Raw genomic sequence first — 26,204 nt, forward strand, 5'->3', positions numbered from 1 at the left:
ACGGTCCTCGCTGTACCTCTACTAGATGATATTTGGGATGAGGGCCTCGCCCTCCTCAAGAACGCATCCACGACGCCGGCTAGAAGGGATCGGTACGAGAAGAAGTACCGGGTCCCGGACGCGGCCCCCTTGTGCCTTCGGGCACAGCCGACCCCGGACTCGGTCGTCTCCGCGGCGGCCAGGAAGAAAGCGGGGGGGTGGGGCGCGGCCTCTACGTCAACCTCCCTGCCGGACGGCGAGGGAAAGAAATTAGACATGATGGGACGCAGAGTCATCTCGTCGGCAGCGACGACAATTAAGGCGGCCAACGCCTTGGCTATCGTAGCCCGGGTGTTGTGGTACAAACTGGCCCCCCTGCTGGACTTCCTACCAGACGACAAGAGGGCGGAAGCCCTAGAGATCTTGCAGGAAGGAGAGGTGGCGTCGGACCACGCCATTACGATTGCGACGGACATCGCTGACACTGGATTTCGCCAGTTGGGCAACGGCGCGTGCCTTAGGCGGCGTGGATGGCTCAAGGCTACTGACTTCCGTCAGGACGTGCAGACCAGAGTCTTGGACATGCCGTTCGACGGAAACAACCTGTTTGGGAAAACCGTGGACGATTCCCTTCAAGCCATCAAGGCAGAGACGGCCCGGGCTCTTGGGGTTCTCCAGCAACGGCGGCCACCCTTTCGGAGCGGCGGAGGCAAACGGGCTGCCTCCAAAGGTTCCAGCGGCGGATTTTCCACCTACCGTCAAGCGGCCCGTTCGTCGTCACAGGAAGCTTACAGGGGACGAGGCAAGTCAGTCGGATCCCGCCGTCGTCGCCAAGGAGGACAAGGCGGCAAAGCCTCGTCGAAGCAGGACTGAACCGGTCGGGCCCCCACCGAAGCACCCCGGTGGGAGGCCGGCTGGCGAGCTTCGTCAGCGCGTGGGAGTCCATCTCCACCGACCGTTGGGTGCTGGACGCTCTAGCTCAGGGTCACGCGCTCGAGTTACTAAAGAGGTGCCCGCGCGTCCCCCCCTGTGGCCAGGAAAGAACATCACGTCCCTCAACTTCTCTTGGAGGCGATGCTCAAGAAGGGCGCCATCGAGCTCGTCCCAAAGAGGCTTTGGGGCTCCGGAGTTTACTCAAGATACTTCCTCGTGAAGAAGAAGACGGGAGGATGGCGTCCCATCCTGGACCTACGACGACTGAACAAATTCATCAAGGCACAGAAGTTCCGGATGGTCACCCTCGAACACGTCCTGGGTCAACTGGAGGAGGGCGATTTCCTGTCGTTGTTGGATCTGGAGGATGCCTACTTCCATATTCCCATCCTAAAGGGACACCGAAAGTTTCTCAGGTTCGTGGTCCAAGGGCGTCACTACCAGTTCAGAGCCCTTCCCTTCGGATTGAGGTTGGCACCCAGGGTGTTCACCCAGTGCCTCGTACCGGTGGCGGCGCAGCTGCGCCGAGAGGGGTTCCACGTCTACCCCTACCTGGACGACTGGCTCATCCGAGCAAAGACGAAGGAGCTCGCCGTGGAGCACACGGCAAGGACCGTCCAACTACTCACTAACCTGGGATTCTCCATAAACTGCGCCAAGTCCCACCTGGTGCCCGCGCAAGACGCACTGTTCCTGGGAGCGAAGCTCGACACAGTGTCGCTTCTGGCCTCTCCGTCGGAGGAAAGGACGAGGGCCATCTTGGGCAAGGTGCAGCGGATGCTGGTTGCGGACGTGGCCAGGGTGAGGTCCATCAAGTCCCTCCTCGGAATGATGTTGTCTTATCTCATCCGCCTGTGCAGGCTCCGGATGCGCCCGTTGCAGGAGTTCCTGGACGCACGCTGGATCCAGACGGCGGGCAGCTTCGAGGAGAGGATCACACTCGACGAGAGTTTCCGACGAGCGATCCGGTGGTGGGGCACCCACGCGCATCTGAATGCGGGCATGGACTTCCAGACCCCCGGCCACCAGGAGACACTGACCACGGATGCCTCCCTGGAAGGGTGGGTAGCGCACACCGAAAATCTGCACGCGAGAGGCCTTTGGCTTCCGACAGAGAATTCCCTCCATATCAACGTCCTGGAGCTCCATGCAGTGTTTTGGGCCCTCAGGTCCTTTCTTCCGTCCCTCAAGGGCAAGGTGGTGAGGATCTTCACCGACAACACCACCACCAAGTTCTACATCAGGAAGCAGGGCGGTACCAGATCCCCAGCCCTGTCCAAGGAGGTGCAGGATCTGTGGCATTGGGCTGTCGCCCAAGGGATGTTTCTGGTGCCGTTTCATCTGGCAGGGATAAAAACACCATCGCCGACTCGCTCAGCAGAGAGCTGCGCTCGTGCCACGAGTGGGGAACTACGACAGGATCTAGTGGACCGCCTCTTCCGACGGTGGGGCACACCCCAGATCGATCTGTTCACGACGGCGACGAACTCCAAGTGCCGGAGGTTCGCCAGCAGGTTTCCCCAGCCGAGGAGCATGGGCGATGCTTTCTCGTTCCCCTGGGAGGGCCTGTTTCTATACGCGTTCCCTCCATTGCCGTTGCTGATCAGGCTCATCAACCAGCTCAAGAGGTCACGGTGCAGGATGATCCTCGTCGCATCTGCGTGGCCGAGGCAGATATGGTTCCCGGACCTTCTGGACTTGTCAGCGTCCCTGTCAATCAAGCTGCCAGTGGACGCGGATCTTCTCTCCAGGGAAGGAGGCGCCATGCTCCATCACGACCCGAAGTCGCTGAACTTGCAGGCCTGGCTCCTGCACCGTTAGAGTTTGGAGGCTACGACATACCGGCCGACTGCAGAGAGGTTCTTGCAATGGCCAGGGCGTCCCCAACTCTTAAATGCTATCGACACAAATGGAAGAGGTTCTCTGTCTGGTGCCACGCACAGAAGATTAACCCTCTACGGATTACGGCTCCCCAGGTACTGCCGTACCTTCTGACTCTAGCCAAGGCTGGACTGGCGCACGCGTCCATCAAGATTCATCTTGCTGCGATCTCCCGATACACCAGAACCACGGGGCGGACGTCTTTGTGGTCTCATCGTCTGGTGAAAGAATTCATGAAGGGACTGTTCAGATCGTTCCCGCCGGTGAAGGCTCCGGCCCCGGCGTGGGAGCTCAACGTGGTGCTGACCAAGCTCATGGGACCTCTGTTCGAGCCTCTGCACTCGGCTCCGTTGAAGTTCTTGTCGTGGAAAACAGCGTTTCTTGTGACCACCTCCACACGAAGAGCGGGAGAGATCCAGGCCCTTTCCTGCAAGCCCCCGTACTTGACTTTTCACGACACGAGGGTAGTGCTCAGGACGCACCCCTCCTTCATGCCCAAGGTGCCGTCGGACTTCCACCTCAACGAACCCTTGGTGTTGCCTGTTTTCTTCCCGTCGCCTTTGTCGCCGGCCGAAAGGACTTTGCACTCGCTGGATGTGGCTAGAGCGCTGAAGTTCTACGTGCACCGCACAGTGTTTTCGGAAGACGTCACAACTTTTTGTGAACTTTGGACCTGTCAATCAGGGAAAGGCTCTCTCGAAGGCCTCCATTTCCAGATGGCTCTCCGGCTGTATCATGTACTGTCATCGGTTGGCAAACCGACCGCTGCCTGGCCGTCCGAGAGCCTATTCCACCAGAGCGATCGCAGCTACCACGGCGTTCCTATCTGGTGTGCCCTTGCTGGACATCTGCAGGGCTGCTACGTGGAGGTCGACGCACACCTTCACGATATTCTACTGCGTCGATCGGGATTCCAGGGAGGAGTCCAGGGTCGGCCAAGCAGTGCTGCGCAACCTGTTCGCCTAAGGTGAGCCTGGTGAGGAGGTAAGAATTGCTTAATGTTGAGTTTGATGTAATGCTTAATGTTGAGCCTTTGCCACCTCCTGTGGTTGTGCATGTGTGTACTGCTATGTATTCTTTATTCATGAGCATGTGAATCCATGCCAGACCCCATGCTGGAGAAGGAACAAGTTACTTACCTGTAACTGTTCTCCAGCATGGGTCTGGCATGGATTCACATGCGAACCCTCCCGCCTACCCCTCTGCGGCTCTTCACTTGGTCATACTGCCACTTCACGTGCTACCAAATCTGAAGATGGTTGCCAGAGGCGGGGCTTAGGTAGAGGGCAGTCATTGGCTGTGGTCAGTATGACGCAGAGATCAGTGATTGGTTACTACTACGAAAGACAGATCAGAAACGAAACTGATACTGATTTTTTTCTTTACCGAGGATTCCCAGCCTGACGACGGGGAATATTCATGAGCATGTGAATCCATGCCAGACCCATGCTGGAGAACAACAGTTACAGGTAAGTAACTTGTTCCTTGTGGAGGACAAACACTCCCAGTGCCTCTAATGTCTCCACCCGGACCACAGGGAAGCAGATTGTGAGATCTGCCTTGTGTTCTCCAAGCACACTGTCAAGGATTGTCACATTAGGTTGGTGCCTTGGCTCAACGCCAAAGCCTCTAGCCTGTGTGGCAAGCAGGGGCATGCCTAATCTAGGACTGAGGAGCAGTCACTTAGTTTTCTCAGTTTGATCACTGCTCCTGGCCGATTTATGCCCTTTGAGGGCGCTCCATCTGTGGGGGCCCAAGACCAGGCAAAGCACAGCAAGTCCATTTCCCCTCAGGGTCACTGTGCACGCGGGTGGCAGGGGGGGGGGGGCAGGCCTCATCTTCACTGTGCCTCCATCTCCAGTCATTGCTCCAGCTCCTCAAAGAGGTAATTGGCTAACCCAGGGAAGCTGCGGGAAATCGGACAAGACCAAGGTGTAGGGAAAGGTGTCCGACCTGCCCCTGAAGGCCCAGGTAGTCCAGGCGAAGTCATTCTCAACGATCGACCTGGTGGCGGCCACCCTCTCGAAGGCGAAAGGGGCTGAGCCTGTCCAGGAGACCCCGACAGCACCCAGAGTGGCCCTCCCCCCTGAGGCGAGAGGCCTCGGCCAAGCCTGTGGAGATGACGCTGGAGAAGAGGATGCCATCCCTAAACCCAAGACCAACCCCCTCAGGATGCAAAATGGAGGGTGGGGGGGGGGTAGGGGAGTGTAAGCCTCAACCGTGCTCCAGGGCACAGATATTTCTCTCTGATGAGGAGGGCCTGGTTTCCGTTCACACGGTCCTGGAGCATGTGGAGAACGACTATGGTGGAAACAGTGAGGACGATGATGATGGCGGAAACCCGAGGGGGAAGAGAAAACAGCAGCCTACACTGCCTCATCAAACACTGCACATGGACGCTGTAGGTAGGAAGGTGATCTACTCGGCAGCGATGACATTGAAGGCAAGAAATGAACTTGCGATCCTGGCCAGATACGAAAGGGAGCTGTGGTATAAGATGGCCACGCTGCTGGAATTTCTCGCCGACAAGCGGGGTGAGGTGCTTGAGATCCTCCAGGAGGGTGAGGTGGCATCAGACCATGCCATCACTGTGGCCCTGAGGTTCCGAGAGATGGCAAACGGTGTCTGCCTCCATCGTCGTGGCTGGTTGAAAGCCATCAACTTTCGGCAGGAAGTCCCGACGAGAGTTCTGGACATCTGGACATGCCCTTCGACAGCGACAACCATAATGGGAAGGTCGTCGACGGATCGTTGTAACCCATTAAGACCGACACCGAGACAGGTCGCTACCTTGGCACGCTTCAGCAACATCATCCTTATTTTTTCATGCCTCTGGAAGGAAATCTGGCAGGTCGTGTAAGGGTTTCGGCGCAGATTTTCTTCGTACCACCAGCCCTCCCGTTCCATGACCCAGGAGGCTGACGGGGGCTGTTCGAAGGCTTACGGAGGTGGCTCTGGCTGTGGTTGCTCCCACGGCAGCACACAGGCCCCGAAACAGGATTAAACCGGCCGGGACATCGGGCCCCCACCCGTGCATCCCAGTGGGAGGCCGGCTGACAGGCTTAGTCAGCGAGTGGGAAAAGTTCTCCACCGACCGATGGGTGCTGGGCACTCTTTGCCGCGGACACGGTTCCAGCAGAAGTGTCCGCGGATACTACTGATGGCCCGGAAGGAGCAACACATCCCTCAGTTCCTGCAGGAGGTATGGGCCATGCTAAAAATCGGGGTGATACAGCTGGTTCCAAAGCGGCTCCGGAGTCTACTCCAGATACTTCTTGGTAATGAAGACGACCGGGGGCAGAAGGCCCATTCTAGACCTGCGGTGCTTCAACAAATACCTCAAGTCCCAAAAATTCAGGATGGTCACGTTAACAGCGCGTGCTCGGCCAACTTGAGGAAGGAGACTGCTTGTCGTTGCTGGATCTGGAGGGCGCATTATATGTCCCCATTCACGAGAAGCATCGAAGTTCATGCGCTTCGTGGTACGGCACTACCAGTTCAAGGCCCTTCCCTTCGGACTGAAGTCAGCGCCCAGGGTGTTCACAAAGTGCCTGGTGCCAGTAGCGGCCCATCTGCGTCTACTAGGGAAACGTGTGTACCCATACTTCATCCGCGCCAAGTCAAGGGAAGTAGCCATCTAACACACAGAGGACCGTCCTGCTGCTGACGGATCTGGGGTTCTCTGTCAACTATCCGAAATCCTGCTCGATACCATTGCACAACACGCTATTCCTGGGGGCCAGGCTCAACACGGTCTCCTCCCTGGTGGCCCCCTCAGAAGAGAGGATAGCGGCCATGCTGGGCAACTTGCAACGGCTGCTGGCAGTGAAGACTGCCACAGTGCAGACCATCAAGTCGCTGCTCGGCATGATGTCATTGTGCATTTACCTGATTCGACTCTGCAGGTTGCGGATGCGTCCCCTTCAGGAATTCCTGGACGCTCAGTAGATCCAAGTGTCGGGAAGCTTTGCAGACAAGATTGTTCTCAACTAGAGTTCCGTCAAGCAATAGGGTGATGGGGTGTGCGCTCTCTACATCTCTACGCCAGAGGCCTGTGTCTGCCGTAGGAGAGGGATCTACATATCAATGTCCTGGAGCTGCGGGCAGTGTTCTGGGCTCTCAAGTCGTTCCGTCCGTCAAGGGAAATGTGGTGAGTGTCTTCACAGACAATACCACCACAATGTTCTATGTCACGAAGCAAGAGGGTACCAGATTCCCGGCGTTGTCCAGATAGGCACAGGACTTGTGGCACTGAGCCGTCGTCCAAGAGATGTTCCTCATTCCTTTTCACCTGGTGGCATCCAGAACACCTTTGCAGACTCCTCAGCAGGGAGCTGCGCTCTTGCCACAAGTGGGAACTTCGACAGGATCAAGTGGAAGCCTGTTCCTCAAATGGGGCAGACCCCAGATCAATCTGTTTGCAACGGTGACGAATTCCAAATGCCAGAGATTCACCAACAGGTTCCACCAGCTGAGGAGCATGGAGGACGCATCTTCCTTCCCTTGAGAAAGCCTGTTCCTGTACGCGTTCCCGCCATTGCCTCTCCTGCTGCGAGTCATCAATCAACTGAAACGTTCCCGATGCAGGAGGATCCTCGTTGCCCTGGCGTGGCCGAGGCATGTTTTGGTACCCAGATCTTCTCAGTTTGTCAGCGTCGCCCGCGGTGAAGCTGCCGGTGGCCGTGGATCTGCTCGGCGGAGAAGGAGGCGTAATCCTACATCACGACCCAGAACCTGAAGGCTTGGCTCCTGCAGGCTTACAGTTTGGAGGGTATGAGCTGCCGGGGGACTGCATGGCGGTCCTTGCCAGAGCATCGTCGACCCTGAAGTGTTATGGGTACAAGTTGAAACATTTCGCGATGTGGTGCCGAACACAGAAGATCAACCCTCTGAGGGTCACGTCCCCGCAAATTCTTCTGTTCTTGTCCTTTGCTCCAAGGTGCATCTAGCGGCCATCTCCCGCTACACCAGATCTCCAGGACGTTCCTCTTTGGTCCCACTGTCTCATCAAGGAGCTCCTCAAAGCACTATTTCAATCGTCCCCGCCGTTGTAGGTGCCTGCCCTGACGTTGGAACTCAACGTGGTACTGACAAGGCTCATGGTGCCCCCCCGCCCCCCCCTGTTATAGCCTATGCATCAGGTCCCTTTCAAGTTCCTATCATGGAAAACAGCTTTCCTCATGGCCATCATCTCTGTCAGGAGGGTAAGTGAGATTCAGACCCTTTCCTGCAAACAGCCATAATCTGACTTTTCACGACACAAGGCTGGTGCTGCGTATGCACCCCTCCTTCATGTCGAAGGTTCTGTCGGAATTCCACCTCAACGAGCCTTTGGTGTTGCCTGTGCTTCCGAAACCATTATCGCCGGCTGAAAGGACTTTGCACTCGCTGGATGTGGCTTGTGCTCTGAAGTTCTATGTGGCATGCACGAAGAGTTTCTGGAAGACATCTCAACATTTCGTGAACTTTGGTCCTGTGAACCATGGGAAGGCCTTGTCGAAGGCTTCCATTTCCAGGTGGCTCTCCGGCTGTATCACTCACTGTCACCGGTTGGCAAATTCCACCAGAGCGATCGCTCCAACGATGGCGTTCCTGTCTCGTGTGTTCCTGCTGGACATCTGCTGCGCTGCTACGTGGCGGTCCACGCACAACTTCACAAGATTGTACTGCATCGACAAGGACTCCAGAGAGGAGTCCAGGGTCGGCCAAGCAGTGCTACGCAATCTATTCGCTTGAAGGTGAGCCTGTTCCAGAGGTAAGAGTATTTGCTTTTGTTGAGCCTTGCCACCTCCTGTGGTTTTGTAATGTTGCTCTATGTATTCTTTATTCATGACCATGTGAATCCATGCCAGACCCTATGCTGGAGAAGGAACAAGTTACTTACCTGTAACTGTTGTTCTCCAGCATGGGTATGGTGTGGTTTCACATGCAAACCCTCCCTCCTGCCCCTCTGCGGCTCTTCTTGGTCATACTGCCACTTTACGTGCTACCAAATCTGAGGATGGCTGCCAGAGGAAGGGCTTGGGGAGCGGGTAGTCATTGGCTGGGGTCAGTATGACCCTGAGCTCAGTGATTGGTTTATAGGAGAAAGACAGTTTGTAAGTGAAAGTGAAACTGTTTGTTTCTTTTTACAGAGGATTCCCAGCCTGACTGGGAATATTCATGAGCATGTGAATCCATGCTGGAGAAAAGTTACAGGTAAGTAACTTGTTCCTTGCTGTTCCATGTCATTAAGAAGCAGCACAGACAGACTTTATTTTAACAATGTCCACCCAGAGAGCCTTTTCTTTAGCTCTGACATTTGTGCTGTGGGGAGAAAAGCTGTCCTTGGCCATTATAAAGGGCAAAACCAAAAAGTACAGGCATGCACCTTTTGAGCACATTTACTCTCAGCTCTGGCTACAATTGTGCCTCCTGATTATGAGGGTCTTTTTTCACCAAGCAGTGACAAATAGGAACAAAGCTGCTAATGATCTTCCGTTGGCTGGTCTGGATGCTGTAGACCCTGTGATGTTTAATGGGCTCCGGTGTCGGGCTACTTGTGGGTGCAGGATTTGCCAAAGACATCTACTTTAAACCATTGGTTTGCAAAGGTAGCGGGCGCCCCTCTCTCGACAGAACAAGGCCTGATAACCTGTTCAGTGGTTATTAACCACTTGAGAGTTCGCAGCCACTGCTTTTACTCACTGTGCCTTTCACAGATGGGAAATATCCATTTGCATATCAGTCTTTGTCCTGCCCAGGGGCAGTCCAGCACCAAAATGCAATGGCAATTCCAACCTGAACGAGAGTACCACCAGCAACCCCATACACTTGTTTCACCCTTGTCGGGGATCATCATTGAGGTGAAGCTGATGCCTCTCTAAGCACAGTGAGAGGGAGACCACGTCTGGTTGCCCCCAGGAGACCTAGGGTTACCAATCCCAGGTTCCTTGAAATTTAGTTTGCAAAGGTAGCGGGCGCCCCTCTCTCGACAGAACAAGGCCTGATAACCTGTTCAGTGGTTATTGCAAAACTACTTTAAACCATTGGCCTTGCCCTATGATGGGATCAACATAGTTGATGCCAAGGCTGCTGAATCCTTGGAGAAGTTAGTTGCTTGGTCTGGTGGTACAGCAACTTTCTGCAACCTTTACTAACGGTTGTTCATTTCGCTCCTTCCTCTCATTTGCCCACACGGCAACCAGCTTGACAAAATCGGTGTATGGATGTGTGGGGTGCAGATGGCGTTTTGGGGGAGGGGCGCTGAGAGACCTGGAAAAAAGGGCAAACTCGGTGTATTTGCTATTGGCATTTTCACATCAATCCCCTATTGTATGAAACACGTTTTTCGGGGCAACGGATACTTAGGGTACTTGGGATATGCAAAGGATAGAAACTCTGCTTTGTACATTGTCACATTTTGGGCATTTAAGGAACTGTTCGTGCATTTTAGACCAAAGGATCCATTTCATTCTATGTACACACTGGCTAGGGGTGCCGCTCTTCCATGCTGTGAACCTTGCATTGGATGGACTCCTCAGGGCTACTTCCAATGTCCATGATATGCCGGGACTGCTGGGAGAAACTGAAACCAGGTCTCCCACTAGTTTACACCTTCCATGTATGGCTGGGATTTGTTCTACACCTGGAATCACCAGCTCGGGATATTGTTCGGGGGAAGGCTTTCCTTATTCTAAACTCCCCTCAATTTTTCTTCCCAACAGATATGGAGGCAGAAATGAGCGAAGCAGAGACGCCAAAAAACACAACACCCATCAGAAGAACTTCGACCCGGACAACTAAAGCGAAGTGACCCTACTGAATAGTGTTGGGTGGCTTTTTAACACACGTCCAGAGTTTTTAATGCTTTTGTATATTGGGACCTTTACCCCGTGTGACTTAAGATGGCTGATTTTGCAGTTTGTCTTGTTTGTGTAGAATTGTTGGTCTGTCTTGTCTGTGCTTTGATATAAAGATTTTATTTGTTTTTCGGAGAAAACTAAATTTTGTCACTAGTTTTCTTTTTATGTTCGTGTGATCTTCGGGATGGGTATTGCAGGGGGAGCAGTGGTCAATGAGGCAATCTAAAATAATGGAAAATGCTCTTCAGGATTTGTTCAGACTAAATGTTCCTAGGAGATTCACCCTTTGAATCTCAGGAAAAATGCATCTCATTTCTTTCCTTTTTGTAGCATGGGAGTCTCCCGATAATTGGTGAGTTTTAAATCTGTCACTTGGTGAAGGAGCATGAAATTAAATATCTATATCTCAATGTTTATCCTTTTGAAACTCTTGTGCATGTATAATTATGTGATGCGCTGGAGCCTGTGGACTCCGGCGCATTAAACATGGAGAAATAAATAGAAGATATGTCAGAAACCCTCTGCATATGTAGACATGCAGAGCATTCCTAGAAATGGGTGCTTTACAGTGGCGTACAGTCATGATAAGAGGACTAGAAATGTACACATTTATAGCAATATACAGTTGACACTAGGGGCTAAGGGTTTGCAGTGTTTATCAGGAAGATCATATAGCTGGATGACGGCAGGTGTGCACTGTCCAGGATGTTGCATTGGAACTGATCTACCCCCCCAGATCATGGCAATATTTTTATGTGTAGGGAGTTTAAGTGGAAGTGCACCAAGAGTGCAAAGGAGCATAAACTGGAGGCAGGGGTGCGTGGCCAACAGCCGCTTTATGGAGACGTGCTATGCTTGAGCTCGCGGGGCGCCGCGGTCGAAATCCGGCATAAATCGGCCAGGAGCAGTGGTCAAACTGAGAAAACTAAGTGACTCAGTCCTGGTGGTCGAGGAGAGTTGGCAGACAGCTTGCTGGAGGCAGCGGGCACAGTGAACTTTCCTTGGTTCATAGATGGGCGCTATCTTTGGTGGAGGGTCTGGGTGGCAGGGATACGCAGGCCACAGAGACCGGAGGTACAGCAGAGGCAGGGCGGTCAGAAGGTGGGAGTAAGAGGAGGAGCAGTCTTGAGCTGACGCTGAGGGCTGGACGGACTGCCGCAGCAGTAGTGACGCCATGCCCCAGAGAAGAGTAAGTGGTCTGCAGAGCGTGTTGGGTTGGAGATTAGCCAGGAGGCCTTCCCGACCACCTGAGTAACAGTGACCGAGGAAAGAAACCTTATGTGGGAATCCACAGTGGGCAGTGATACGGGCACCGCAGCAGGGCCAGAATGGAAGCTGAAAAATGCTGCAGTGGAGAAAAGGTACTGGTGGCGTTGCTTGGTACTATACAACAACGTCGGGATAATTATATATGGTTGGGAGCTGTACTGAAGGACACACCACGGCCTCACAACTCACGGATGCCTTCCCAATTGACTGCCTTTGCTCTGAACCCGTAGACGGGTTGATTACTGCAGTACTCTGTTTACTATGGTCAACGTCCAGCAAAGGATTGACAAATAGCTGGACCCCAAACATAAACAGGTTCAATGCAGCACAACTGAGGGTGAGGGAGACAGCGCGAACCTGGAGGCACGTGAGAGAGTTGCATTGGACAATCTGATAGAGGCCATTTGAGAGGCTAGAACATCACTGCAAGGCAGTATCAAAGGGTTCGGAGTGGATGTGTTTTTAGTTCGTGCTGGCCTCCGTAACGTCTGTAAACGGGTGACAAGATTTGGAGCGGAGAGTGAGCATGGTGGGTGGAGGACGACCTCATGGGGGCAACAAGAGTATTGGAGGGCAAAGCAGAAGTTGCAGAGTGCTGCTCCCGGCATTGTAACATACATCTGGTGGTTGAACCAGAAGGGGGGGGCAGGGGTCCATGTGTTGAGCTGTATGTAGAGAATCGGTTTCTGGTGACACTGAAGTTGAGAAGTCCTTCAAAGCTTTTCACTATGGAAAGGGCACACATGGTGCTGTGTAGAGCTCCTCCACTAGGAAGTTGCTGAGGGTGATTGTGGCAGAAATATTGAACTTTAGGGATCGAGATGCTATCCTGCAGGAATCCCGTAAAGCTGGCCAATTTGAGGTGGGCAATTCAAAATTACGGATTTGTCGAGATTTTACACTGCCGGTCCAGAGGCGGCTGTTATCCTTCGATGCTGTAAGGAGATACCTCAGTGAAATAATATAAAATATGATGTTTTTCCCAACAAAGCTAAAGATCCATGCAGGTGGTAAATCACTGTTCTTCTTGGAATTGCAAGAAGTCTCGAATTGGTTGGACTCAACAGCGAGGCGCCTGGTACAGCTGATATCTGGAGACTGAGTTTAGATAAGCCACATAGGGATTATCATTCTGGTGTATGGTCGGTAGGCACTGTGGGAGATGTCGATCTGGTGATTTTCGAGACGTTTTGAGGGAGTGCGAAGACCATACAAGCTGGTGGGTTGGGCATCTGAATAGGTTGGTCCCCATATCCTTGGTCCTGCATCCATGGGAGAGGGGTGGAAAGTGGATGAGGTGACTGGAGGGGTCATGGAGTTTGTTGATTGGGTTAGGGGAAATTGTTGTGGTTTGGTTGCAGTGGGTGTTTTTGGCAGGAGTGGGGGGTTGGAGATGCAGGAGGGTTGTGGGTTGAATTTGGACGGTAGTTGTCAGGAGGAGCTCATTAAGTGTACGGTTATTGTAGCCACGTCAGTGATACATATATGTGAATTTGTTACGTAAGGTGGTTTGTGGGGACTGGGAACGAGGTCAGGAGGGGCCATGTGCATCTACACAACATACAATGTGGGGTAGTTACTTCACGATGGGGACATGGCATGTCCGAGGCCTTGGAAAGAAGGCGACATGGATACGAGTAGGGAGCTTCTTGAAAGCCATGGGGTGGTACCTAGATCTGCGGGTAGCCTGGCATTGCAACTAGAAGAAAGCACATGCAGGTTAACACCCGTGGTACACTTGGAACATTTTTTACGTCTACAATGTTTAGCCCGCCTGTGACAGGCGAAGATATGTTGGTAGCCCTCCATTGCACTTAGAACTGCTTTAGCCATTGTAACGCATAGTGGTTACATGCAGGTATCCTTGATCTTGCACTTATTAGACTGCTTTGGTTAGCGTTTGTAGAACGTGGAAGATATGTAGCAAGACTATAAAGGTAATCTGTCTATTGCGCTCAGAGAATCCCATTAGCTGGGTTCCTATGGTAGCTTATCTGTCCCACCTAGATGTTCTAGGACAACCATTCCATTGCACTTGGTAGACGAAAGGGTAGCCTGTCCATAGTGCCTAGAAAAGTCTACAAAGGTAGCTGGCTTTTTCTGCCTAACAGAAGATCGGATGACACAGCGACATCAAAGATGAGCTCCATCTGAGCTTAAGGTATGCATAAACGCACCACTATGGTAGTCCTCTTTCTATCCACATGCTCTAGAATGCAGCTACAACTATGACAAATTTGGTCTGGCTGGTCACCTAACTGCTTCGCACTGAAACAGCAAACTTGCCTGAACACCTCTCCTCTGCCATTAGAATACAGTGACAACCTAGGACACATTTTTGGTCTAGTTGGGTACATATCGAGTCTCCAGCACTGGTGCTCTGTCATGGCCTCGTCAGCACCCACCCATGTTCCTGACCTCTGGGGTTGCTTACTGGAGCCTAACCAGTCCTAATCCTAGCCAAATGCACACATGCATCTTAAGCCTCCTCTTAGAAGTTTCCCATACCTGGACTTCCACCCCGAGGGTCGTTCCTACCGCAAAGTACTTTGATACCATACAAATGGGGAAAAGGTGCTATATAAATGACTACAACAATGCAATACCTGACATATTGGCATGGGTGACCCTTTCTATTTGCACTTGGCCTATTTGTTCAAGTTAGCCAGGTTTTGAATTTGCCCAATTGTATAGATTAGCCATATGCTCTCTGCTGCACCCTAGAATGGACATTGTATAACATCTGTACTGTGTTGGGTTCTGCTCCCTAAGATGGATTGGCGGGGGTAGGAAATGTCTTACTCCTAACTAACCGTACTAAAAACTCACTATTCTGCATACTCTGTAATAAACATAACCACACCTCTACTGTGCCACAAACCGCATGCACTTCAACACTCAACACAAACCCAAAGCAACCAAAATAGTAAAGGAAGTGAGCTCCTGGATCTCCCGGCATTCCCCCAGCAGCTTAGGTGCTGGTTTGCGTACCTTGATTGCCATACAGGCTGCTAAATGCAAACCATCAATGAGGCCTTTTACTTCAACGTACAACCGCCTCACGCATCCGAGTTCCGCTTGAAGCTCGGCTGTTCCCGCATTGGAGACCTGCAGAGTCTTCTAGCATCCTCAACTAGAGCATGCCTGCCTGGTTATCATCCTCTTCTCACAATAAGTAGACACTGCTGCCGTACCTCGATGCATTGTTGAGCCTGCTTGTCGCCAAAGGAAAGCTTTGCTTCTCATCATCGCTTGCTGACCAGCGTTTCAGCACTGCTGATCCGGCACCCCTGTTATTTCAGAGCATCTTCAACCCGTTGTTGCCATCACTGTTATTGGATCCCATCAATGCTCCATGCCCCTCCTCCCTTCCACCCTGTCTCAGTGCTGGAAATACCCAGATGCCAATTTCGGCAGCACAACACCTGCCAAGTGAGACTAGTGGTTCTGATGGTGGTTCTGTCGCCATCACCTGCTTTAAAGGTTTAGTGACATCAAGACCCTACTCCGTACCCTTTTAAGACGATATCTTCAGCTCAACCGTTTTCTGCCAAAATGGTTAGCCTGGCTTCCCCTGTTCTCAAACTCTGTGCACCCTTTATTCCTAAGTAAGCATTCTGTGTTTTCCCCTCACACGGCTGGGTCATTAGATTTTTTTTTCTTAGTTGTGTTTTAAAAACATTTTTTTTAGTTTAATGTATCTTATGTTTACAGAACGGCGGTTGGACAGTCTTTTATTTTGGTAGTCTAGTACTATTGTTTGGTTTGCGTCTGTACCCACTGACACCCCTCTTGAAGAGTACCCTAAGAGGTGAAAGGAGGGGGTGGGGGTGCTTCATACCAGTCGGGCTGTGCCGGTTTCACCTTTGATCGGGGCCACTGCTGGTGTAGTAGTAGTGCAGAGATGAGTAGCGGTTTTAATCAGTGTATTCTTGCACTCCTGCAGAGCAGTAGTCATTTCGTCACAGCCGGAATCATCTGCGGGATTGTCTTACAGAGGAGTCATGAGACCATGTGCATAGGGTGACCAGATGTCCTGGTTTTGCTTGGAGTGTCACAGAATTGGGTTCTCTGTCCGCCTTTCTCAAGATCGTTTCCATTGCATAATGCAGTGGACCCGGTTCTTGGTAGGCGGTCTCCATATGGCAGGCAGAAATGCACAATCTCACACAGAAGAAATGCTGCATTTTACGAATTAAGATAGTGGTCGTTTGTGATAATGTGTTTATTCCACCAGTAACACTTAAACTGCCTTCTCCTCCAACCACTACTGAAGTGTAGTGCCTTGTCAGCCACTTTCAAGAGTTAGTCCTACTTTTATGTTAGTTGCCCTGTCACGTTTTCTTTTACTTTTTAAATCTGGTCACCCTACATGTGCATCCCCTGTGAGCCAGCTGAACCACTAATACTTGTATATTCATAATTGTCTCAGAGAAATAAATGACCAGCTGAATACAGAGGAGATTGGGAAGGTACTATGGAACTACATAATGAATTGGGAGTATGCAGTTTATAAGGAACGGCCCAAAGAATGGGGTGTTGTAGCTAGTAGCATCCTGAGGAAAGTTCCTGGTGTGCTCGGTATGAGCTAACTGGCAAAGTACTGGCAGCTGCAAGAGAGCAACCAGGGGGTTCCGTTTGTGAAAAGAATATAGATGGCATGCAAGTGGAACCCCTTTGCCATTTCTATAGGATGGGGTGGAGGTGTCAGTGAGAGGAAATCAACGGGTCCTTCAGAGAGTGGCGACGGGAATAGGTAAGCAGGAGCAGGGAAAAGGGCAGGCAGAGTGGGAAGGGATGGCAAAGAGGATGACAAATGGCCTGCATCTGTGAATAGCCCACGTTTCTGGAAGCTGAGTGGCTGACCTGGTTTCCCCAGGATCTAGTAACCATCATGTCTACCTGCACACCCTGCCATTTTGGTGATTATACAGAAATTGTCATCTATTTTTTGTTTTGTTTAATACTGTGCCAGCTCATCACCATACTAGTCTCACAGCTTGTCCGCATTGTAGTGCATTAAATCACATCAAGGTACAGCAGGATCTCAGTCTGCTTAGGATGCATTGAACGGAAAATGGGATAGTATCATAAAACTTTATTTCGATCTGGCAGATCATAAAAGTCGTATACAAAAATTCATCAATAGTAATTAGTGGCAATTGTTAGCACATTACAGAAAAAATCAGCAGATCCTTCACAAGTCATCATTAAACACGTAGTGTATCCAACGTGATTAAAACATAATTCCCACGATCAGTTAAGCATGTTACTCTCTTCTTCCAAGATTGGTAAAGGAAATCCTCCCCACCCCCCATGCAATGGGTTGCCAGTTCAAATGATGTCCTCAATGAATGTACTCTAGTCATGGTGGTATTAAAAAATAAGAGTAAATAAGATATAAGTAACATTGAGTCATTCCCAACGGTCCATATTATGTATATTCAAAATCTATCCATCTATCTTCCAAGCAAAAAACCCCAAAAATGAAAGAATGTACCTTCGATGTTGTCAATCATAAAAAGGTACTCTGGGACTCGAGTTAAGCCTGGGTGTCCAGAAGAATCGATATTTATTCCATTAGGATACCCTGCAGTGTAATATAGACATATTACTCGGGAAAACCCTGAAATTACAGGACTAAAGGGTGCTGTGATTCAGAACTCGCCTTGATTGTTGGGGTGAAAAAGAATCGTCCAAAAAGTCTGGATGGTAATATGTGATGGCACTGTATATAAAAAAAAAACTGTCCCTCGTGCTTGGGGTGTTTAGCCAAGAGGGAATATAATGAAATAAAAGTTAAAATGCACGCTTACCCAAATGCAAGCGCCGTGAATGGAAATTCCTATTGGTGCTCTCAGCCATCTGTATAAACGGACGCTCTTCTGTAAATGCAAAGAACGTGCATCAAATGAAAGCCCCACTCCGGTATAAAAGGAGATCAAAGTAAATAAAGGCTGCGGTATGCAAACATGCAGCCCCCAGAATGTACAAGATGAAGCTCTGGGAAAATCAAAGATTGATCCATTGTAAAGTGCTAATAAGGAGAGACTAACTCTTCTTACTGTGGATGTGTCAAAGCCATTCATAGAGCATGGCTGTTCCCTTTCCTAACAGGATAAAACGTGATTGAAGATGTTATGCTGTAAAGTTATACCTATCCTTTGATTATTACTCCGTGGAGGAATCTGTTTAAACTGTAAATCTAAATGAATAGATGTAATAGAATCATAACACTTGCATTATAGTTCCCAATCTAGGCTAGAGAGGAGCCCCAGAAAGTCTCATGGCAGATAAAGGTGAAAGTAATCTGAATGTCGGGTTAAACAAACTCCTTCTACAATGACTAAGTAGAGTCTAATGATCATGGGTCCTGTATAGGCCAAGGCCCAAAGTTTCATGACTAGCAAATAGCAGTAGGTGCATAAGAGGGTATTAGTGCAAGCACTATGTTAGTGGGTTGCACAGACCCTTCAGCACGTGGGGCTGTCATTATAGAAAGTATGAAGCCGATAAAGGAAGGTTCAAAGCAGATGGAAAGAAAGTACAATCCCCGACATCGGGCTGCTCAACCTCAAATGAGTGTACAGTCCAATGATCATGGGTCCTGATGGATTAAACACATTCTGTATAATGTCAAAGAACATGTAGACATCTCGCACCAAAGCTCATCACCCGGTGTCTACCGAGTTGAAGCTGCCAACAGTACACTACTCCTCTCACTATCCTACTCCCTCTTCAGCTTACTAACCCATCCCATCTTCTCGTTTACAGATCCGCCAGAGTGCCTGGGGACCAATTCCGTTGGTGATGGTGTGCTATATAAGTACCTTTAACATAACATCTCACTGTGGTGGTTTATGCATTACAACCTGTTAAGATATTTAGGATCCAAGTGGTCTCCGCCTCATAACAGTGCACAATCTGAACTTTGCTCCCCGTGCCAAACAAAGATGGACATATGTAAATGGAGATGCCCCAACTATTCAAAGGTATGGTCCCAAGTAAAAATCTTCATTCATCCCCAAAGGGGTCACTGCATCTAAATGATAAATCAAATGGAGTTCTCTTTGTACTAATCTTTTTACCATATCACCCCCTCTTGGTAATGGGTGTACTATTTCTAAAATTACCTATCTCAATTGTGCTGTAGTGTGTTGATGGTTTTGGTAGCGTCTATAAATGGGCGATTTTTCACTAGCTGTTCTAATGTTGTATTTATGGTCTTTCCACCTCTTTCTTGCTTTGCGTGTGGTTTGCCCCACGTAGTATTTACCACACAGCATCTAAGCGCATAGATGATATTCCTGCTGTCGCACATGGCAAAGTCTCGCAGTTTAATCTTTCCACCAGTATTGAGTTTTCGGATATCATCACCCGTAATGGCACTTGAACAGTGCTGACAGTTTGAACAGGGGTAAGTCCCCGGTTTTTGCTTAGTAAAACTCTTTGGACCGAAAGTTCTTTCAAATTCCTACCCCTCTTGTAGGCCATCATCAGCGCTTCGATAAATAGCCAGTTAAGTTTGGGGTCATGTTTTATCAGATTTCAGTTATTTTTTTAATGTTTTTGTCTATTTGCTGACTTTTCGTAGAGTATTTTAAGGTGTGTATTAACCTCCTATTCTCTTCTCTGTCTTGATGTCAGGAGATCTTCCCGTCTATGCAGCTCTGTTCTTGTTATAACTTTTTCCATTATGTCTGGTGGATAACCTCAATCCTTAAATCTTTGTCATGTCATACTCTCTTTACAGATTTCTGTGTTGGAAACAATTCTTTTTAATCTAAGGAATTCACTATAAAACAAACTTTCCTTCAAATGTTTAGGAGGAGAACTCTTAAAGTGCAGGGTATTATTCACATTGGTGGGTTTTCTGTAGATGCTCATCGGTAATTCACCTCCAGTGTAGGTTAACACGTCCAGGAAATGTAGACCAGGGTCCCCAATTTCAAGAGTAGACTTGATATGTTCATGATACTCCTTCACCCTTAGTTTGGGTCACAATTGTTTGTTAAAATAAAGGTTTTATGAAAAACTAATCGTAAAGCACATATCTGGTACATGTACACTAAACAGTTGTCTCTTGAAATGACTACTTATCCACATGAATTTCATATAATATGTTTTCTTAAATGTTTGGCTTTTTATGAAGCCAGTGAGTGCAGGGGATAATAGTTCCCTTAATTTGGGGAACTTATTTGTTCCATTGTGTGTTTTTGCTCTATGTGCCAGGATCAATCTTTTCTCCCCTGCACCTTGAATTCAATCAATTCTAAGCATTTTGGATTAGACTTGGCTACAAGTATTGACGTTTGATGTGCACAGTGTGAATGTAGAGTGGAGCCAGTAGCTCCACAATCCTTGAGCAAAAAGCTCCTTTTTTATGGCTAGAAACCAGGGTAGACTTGCACCCCCCTGCCTGAGATAAGACATCATTTACCGCACTTCTGTACCTGTGCAAATTACAATTGGTCCATAGGTAAATCCAAAAAACCACTGGCCGCGTCCTAGAGATGAAACCAATAATCTGTAGGTCCAATTATGTGTAGACTGTGGCAGTGGAGGCGTTGGCCGGCAGGCCTAATTAATTCTTTAGGAATTTATGTTCCGCTGTTTGCAGCATACTAATGTTACACCTTCCCCAAAGTTCAGCCCTGTACAATGCTACCTGTCTAGCCTGACTCGTGTACGTTTTCAACTTGACATTCAGGGGACCGTCCCCATGATCCTGATTGAAGCACAATATTGCCCCACAGTGCTTGATCAACGTAAGGGCTGCCCTATTTAACTGCTCCTTCCTTGAGCAGTTAGTCATCATTCGTACCCCAAGGTAATCGTACCGATCAACCTGTTCGATAGGGCCATCTTCAAGATCTAGACGCAGTCGAGGTTTGCTCTTGGTCCTACTCTTAGAAAAGACAATCAATTGAGTCTTCTGCACATTAATTGTTAGGCCATTGGCTTTGCAGAAACTCTCAAATATGAACAGTTGTTTGCGGAGACCCTGGGGAGTTAGGGACGGCATTGTCGGCAAATGAGGATCGGGACTCATTTGCCAACATCGGATCGTCGGTGGATTCCGCAGTTAGACAATCAGTGAGCCCATTAATAAACAGGGTAAACAAGCTCTGGGCAAGCACACAGCCTTGCCCAACACCAACTTCAATTTTTATCTTACTTGAAGTTTGACCACCCAGTGTTACAATAGTGATTGGATGACCCTCAGCATGCCATACGGAATACCCAAATCCTGCAGTACCTGCCACAACCTAGCCCTGGTCATTAAATCGATATAAATTGCATAAACCTTTACATTCCTAAGGCTGACAAATCTTTCCAATATCAGGTTTAGCCTCATGACTTGGTCGATGGTACTAACATTGCGTTGGAATCTGGCTTTCAGATGGCTCACAGCTCCCACTTCCAGGACCCATGCTTCCAGATGGACAAGCACGGCCTTCCCAAACAAATCCCCCTCTCCCCCCTCCACCCCTAGCATCAAGAAGGGAGATGGGTCTGTAGTTCGAAGCCAGTATGGCCTGGGACCATGAGCAGGGAACATTTGCTGATAATGCGTTAAAGAACGGAAAAGGGTAGAATAAATGATTTCTGTATGGTAAATATATATGTAAAGTCTGGGCTTGTGAGGGGATAAAGATGTCCTCTGGTTATCCTAATTCAATCTATTCTTCATTTCGACTAAAAAGTCATAAAAGTGATGCATCCTAATTTAGAACCGGTGTGCAAAGTATATATAATAATTCAGTATGTATTTTGTGGCCATGGCTGACCAGGGTCCACCCAATGAATACATGACTGGGCTGCACCAACACATTTTTGAAGATGGCACCTAAGCGGTCTTTGCCATGACACTGTTAGCAAAGCATGATGGACGAAGTGCCCAAGGCACATGTCCTAATTAATGGGACAGGTCCCCTTTAGCTCCCCCTGTGGTGTGCCGATGGGACTCTTCTCTCCTCACCTTGGGGCAGGAACACTGGGGCATATGAACAAGAATATACTGCGCTCTGTTGGCAGTGGCGGCTTGGCTTTATGGCATGAAAATGCTAGTGGAGTAGACCCATCCATTGAACTTTATTGCCCAGGGCCCTTACAAGGACTGCCAATCTGCTCTGTTTATGTATCATTCTTGGCCCGAGTTACAGAGACACTTCCTTGCCCTCTTCAGAAGGTGTTCAGTTCGGACAGACCTTTTGGATTCTGATAGAGCTGAATTATAAGGTATCCCCTTAGTCCGCAAGGATATTGTGAACAAATAAAACCTAGCCCGTGGGCACTCGTTATTCCGAACTTGACCACCGCTCTAAGGACCAGAAACCCTGCAGTACCAGATAATCTTTTAAAGCAAAAGGTTCCAAAGGAACAGCAAAGGGGCACACCAGGCTTGACAGACTCTTAAGGAACTGTGGGGTCTGGGTTCAATCTTGTGCCAAATCCTCCAACGATGTGTGCGCGTACGCGTACTACTCCAGCAGGAAGAACACTCTGGAGTAGCCTGCCCCTTTCCATGGTCCCCATACTAAACAATCTGGAGGGCTTTGTCGATTAAGTTTTGTCTTTCATGCCTCGCTTGGCTAGTTCTGCTGTAAAGATGAACTCCTGTAAGATGTCAGTAGTTTGTCAACTCTTGGAATGTTGGGACCAGCATCTTCATGCTGTCAAAGCAAGGTGTCAAGACACGTTTTAATGGCTTTTCAAGGCTCTTTGTACAGGCTTGCCCTGATCATTCCTCGTGTGATTTCAATTTGGCTCTTGAATTTAAATAGAACATTTCCCAGCTGAGTTTTTTTATTTCTCCAGCATGGATTCACATGCTCATGAATATTCCCCGTCAGGCTGGGAATCCTTGGTAAAGAAAAAATCAGTTTCAGTTTTGTTTCTGAACTGTCTTTCTCCTAATAACCAATCACTAGTCTCTGGGTCATACTGCCCCTAGCCAATGACTGCCCTCCACCTAAGCCCCTTCTCTGGCAGCCATCTTCAGATTTTTACCGCACATTCAAGTGTTGGGAGTCCTCGTGCTGTAGCTCTCGAGCTTTTGTGCGATTTTTCAGAGTTTACTCTGATTTTTCGGTCAATCGAGCCTCAAGCTCCACCGATTGTACTTCTGATCAACGGGGACCCGTTTCTGAATTTTTCTTCACCCCTCATGGGCGTGTTTTCATAGAGTTTCGCTTCTTGGAGGATTCCGGAAGATCTTTGAGGCCTATCCCCCGTAGACATGGCCCAGGACAAAGGAAACACAAAGCCCGGATCCAAGCTTTTCAGGAGCTGCCCTGGATGCGGATTACAAAATGTCTTCAAGGAAGATGAGCACTCTCGGTGCCTCTACTGCCTTCACGACAAATCGCACATGGAGAAGGACTGTGCGTTTTGTAAGAATATGTCAGAACGGACGATGAAGGATTGTTGCACTCGACTCACCAACTGGCTGGAGGGGAAGAGCCCAGCAGCAGGTGAGAAGAAGTCTGAGCGGTTTTCTAAGACCTTTGAGGGAGCTCCGGCGACAGGGGCCCACCACAAGGCAAAGCACCACAAGTCCGCAGGCACCGGGAGTGCTGATGGGTCAGGCTCTTTGGCTGCCAGACAGGGCGCAATGTCACCGACGCCATCAACCACGAGCCAACGCTCTGGCTCGGGGGGGGGGGGAAGGAAGTCTGAGAACCCGGGTAAGCTTCGGGAGAAGTCCTGGTCGATCCCAATAGCGGCAGCCGAGGAGGAGTGAGGCAGTGACCCTCCCCCAAGGTGTGAAGGCCTCAGGCGCGCCCAAAGTCACGAAGGCCTTGATTCACCCGGCTAAGGCCTCAATCGAGGGAGTCGCAACGGCCCTGGTGAAGCCTGCAGAGGCTATCCCAGTGGAGACGACCTCCGGGCCTAGAGTTTCCCTGCCACCACGGAGGGAATCCTCTTTTCAGCCTATCGATGAGACCCCTGTGAAACCTTGGCCGGAGAAAGAGGGGGTGACCCGGTAGCCATTACGGACACAGATACCTCTGAAGATGAGCTGGCTGGTGTCACAAAGATCCTGGACAAGAAGTTCGAAGAGGTCTGGTCCTACGGGAGGGATCCCGATGAGGCGGACGAAGAAAGTGACAGTGGTGCCGACGAGGAGCCGCAGGCCATGGAGGAGACGGATGATCCTACTCCCCAACTGTAGCTCCTGTCGCAACCGGTTGCCTGTGCCACAAGACAACTCAGGAGCGATCTTGATGGCTATTCAGGCCTTGTATATGGAGATAAGGACAAGGTTGCCCTTACCCCCAACGGACGATCCAGCGGAGCCTGGACCGTCAGGAAGCCCACCAAGCAAGCGGAGGCGAATCCATCCCCCTCCTCCTTTCCAGCCTTCACCTCCTTCCCCTCCACCGCGGGATGAGACGGGAACGGAGATGGCGACGACAGGACGGCCGACGACGGTGGTGACGGAATGGACCTCCCATCACCTCCCGCTTGCCGCCCCCCGATGAAATTGGCTCCTTCCACGCCATGATCGCCAGTGCATCTGAGCTCTTCCAGCTCTGCCCCGAAGAACAGGAGGGCTTCCTTTACCAACAGCGAGAGGCTAAGAGGAAGACTGTCCTCGCAGTCCCGTTACTGGACGACATCTGGGACGAGGGGCTGGCGCTCCTGAAGAACACGTCCACGGCTCCTGCTAAGAGACTGGTACGAGAAGTAGTACCGGGTCCCGGACTCTGCCACTATGTGCCTCAGGACACAGCCGTCCCCGGATTCAATGGTCTCCACGGCGGCCAAGCAGAAAGCAGCGGGGGCAACGACTTCAACGTCCCCGCCGGACGGCGAGGGGAAGAAGCTGGACGCCATGGGATGACGGGTCATCTCGTCGGCAGCAATGGCTATTAAAGCAGCCAACGCCCTCGCGATCGTGGCACGATACGACAGGGATCTGTGTTTCAAGACCGCTCCCCTGCTGGACTTCCTTCCAGACGACAAGAGGGCTGAGGGCCCTGGAAATCCTACAGGAAGGCGAGGCGGCTTCGGACCACGCCATTATGGTGGCCATGGACATCGCTGACACCGACTTTCGTCTGTTGGGCAACAGCGTTTACCTTCATCGGCGCGGTTTGCTGAGGGCCACCGACTTTCGCCAGGATGTGTAGACCAGAATTCTGGACATGCCCTTCGATGGAAACAACCTGTTGGGCAAGACGGTGGACGAGTCGCTGCAGGCCATCAAGTCGGACACCGAGACGGCTTGGACCTTGGGTGTTCTTCAATGAGGACGGCCGTCCTTTCGGAACTCCGGAGGCAAGCAAGGTGCCTCCAAAGGATTCAGCGATGGTTCCTCGTCCCGCCAAATGGCCCGTTCCTCGTCGTACGAAGCCTACAGAGGACGCAGCAAGACGGGAGGATTGCATCGTCGCCAAGGAGGCCAAGGCGGCAAGGCCGCAACGAAACAGAACTGAACCGGCTGTGGCGTTGGGCCCCCACCTGAGCACCCCGGTGGGAGGCCGGATGGCAAAATTCATCAGCGTGTGGGAGTCCCTCTCCACCGACCGTTGGGTGCTGGATGCCCTGGCCCGCGGGCATACTCTGGAATTTCAGAGAAGGTGCCCCCATATACCACCCGTGGCCAGGAAAGAAAACCACGTCCCAAAACTACTTCTGGAGGTACGAGTGATGCTAAGAAAGGGAGCCATAGAACTCGTCCCAAAAAGGCTCTGGGGCTCTGTAGTTTACTCACGGTACTTCCTCGTCCGGAAGAAGACCGGCGGTTGGCAACCCATCTTGGACCTTCGTCGTCTAAACAAGTACATCAAATCTCAGAAATTCTGGATGGTCACCCTCCAGCACGTGCTGGGACAGCTGGAGGAAGGCGATTTCCTATCGCAACTGGACTTGGAGGATGCCTACTTCCACATCCCCATTATAAAGGGACATTGAAAATTCCTACGATTCGTGGTCCAGGGGCGGCACTATCAGTTCAAGGCCCTTCCCTTTGGATTGAAGTTGGCACCCAGGGTGTTCACCAAGCGCCTGGCACCAGTGGCTGCGCCTGCAAGGGATCCACGTCTACCCCTACCTGGAAGATTGCCTCATCCAACCAAAGTCAAGATAACTCACTGTCGATCACACAGCGAAGACCGTGCAACTGCTCACAGATCTGGGACTCTCAATCAACTTTGCGAAATCCCACTTCGTACTGTCGCAAGTTGCCCTGTTCCTGGGAGCCAGGCTCGACACAGTGGCGCAGTTGGCTTCGCCGTCGAAGGAAAGGACAAAGTCCTCGTGCATCTACCTCATGTGCCTATGCAGGCT

General features: G+C 50.5%; 1 protein-coding gene across 2 annotated transcripts in view; it reads left to right on the plus strand.

Annotated features, from left to right (window-relative positions):
• Positions 1 to 10,779, plus strand: part of NCAPD2 (non-SMC condensin I complex subunit D2) — a 565,387-nt gene extending 554,608 nt beyond the window's left edge. For both annotated transcript variants that reach the window (XM_069650673.1, XM_069650674.1), the window contains exon 32: positions 10,500 to 10,779. In XM_069650673.1, coding sequence (XP_069506774.1) covers positions 10,500 to 10,588 — 89 coding nt within the window. In that variant the 3' untranslated portion in view covers positions 10,589 to 10,779. The remainder of the gene's footprint in view (positions 1 to 10,499) is intronic.
• Positions 10,780 to 26,204: the final 15,425 nt, after the last annotated feature.

This window comes from Ambystoma mexicanum, chromosome 3p (assembly GCF_040938575.1).
Source record: "Ambystoma mexicanum isolate Mex_15411 chromosome 3p, UKY_AmexF1_1, whole genome shotgun sequence".
NCBI classification, from domain to species: domain Eukaryota; kingdom Metazoa; phylum Chordata; class Amphibia; order Caudata; family Ambystomatidae; genus Ambystoma; species Ambystoma mexicanum.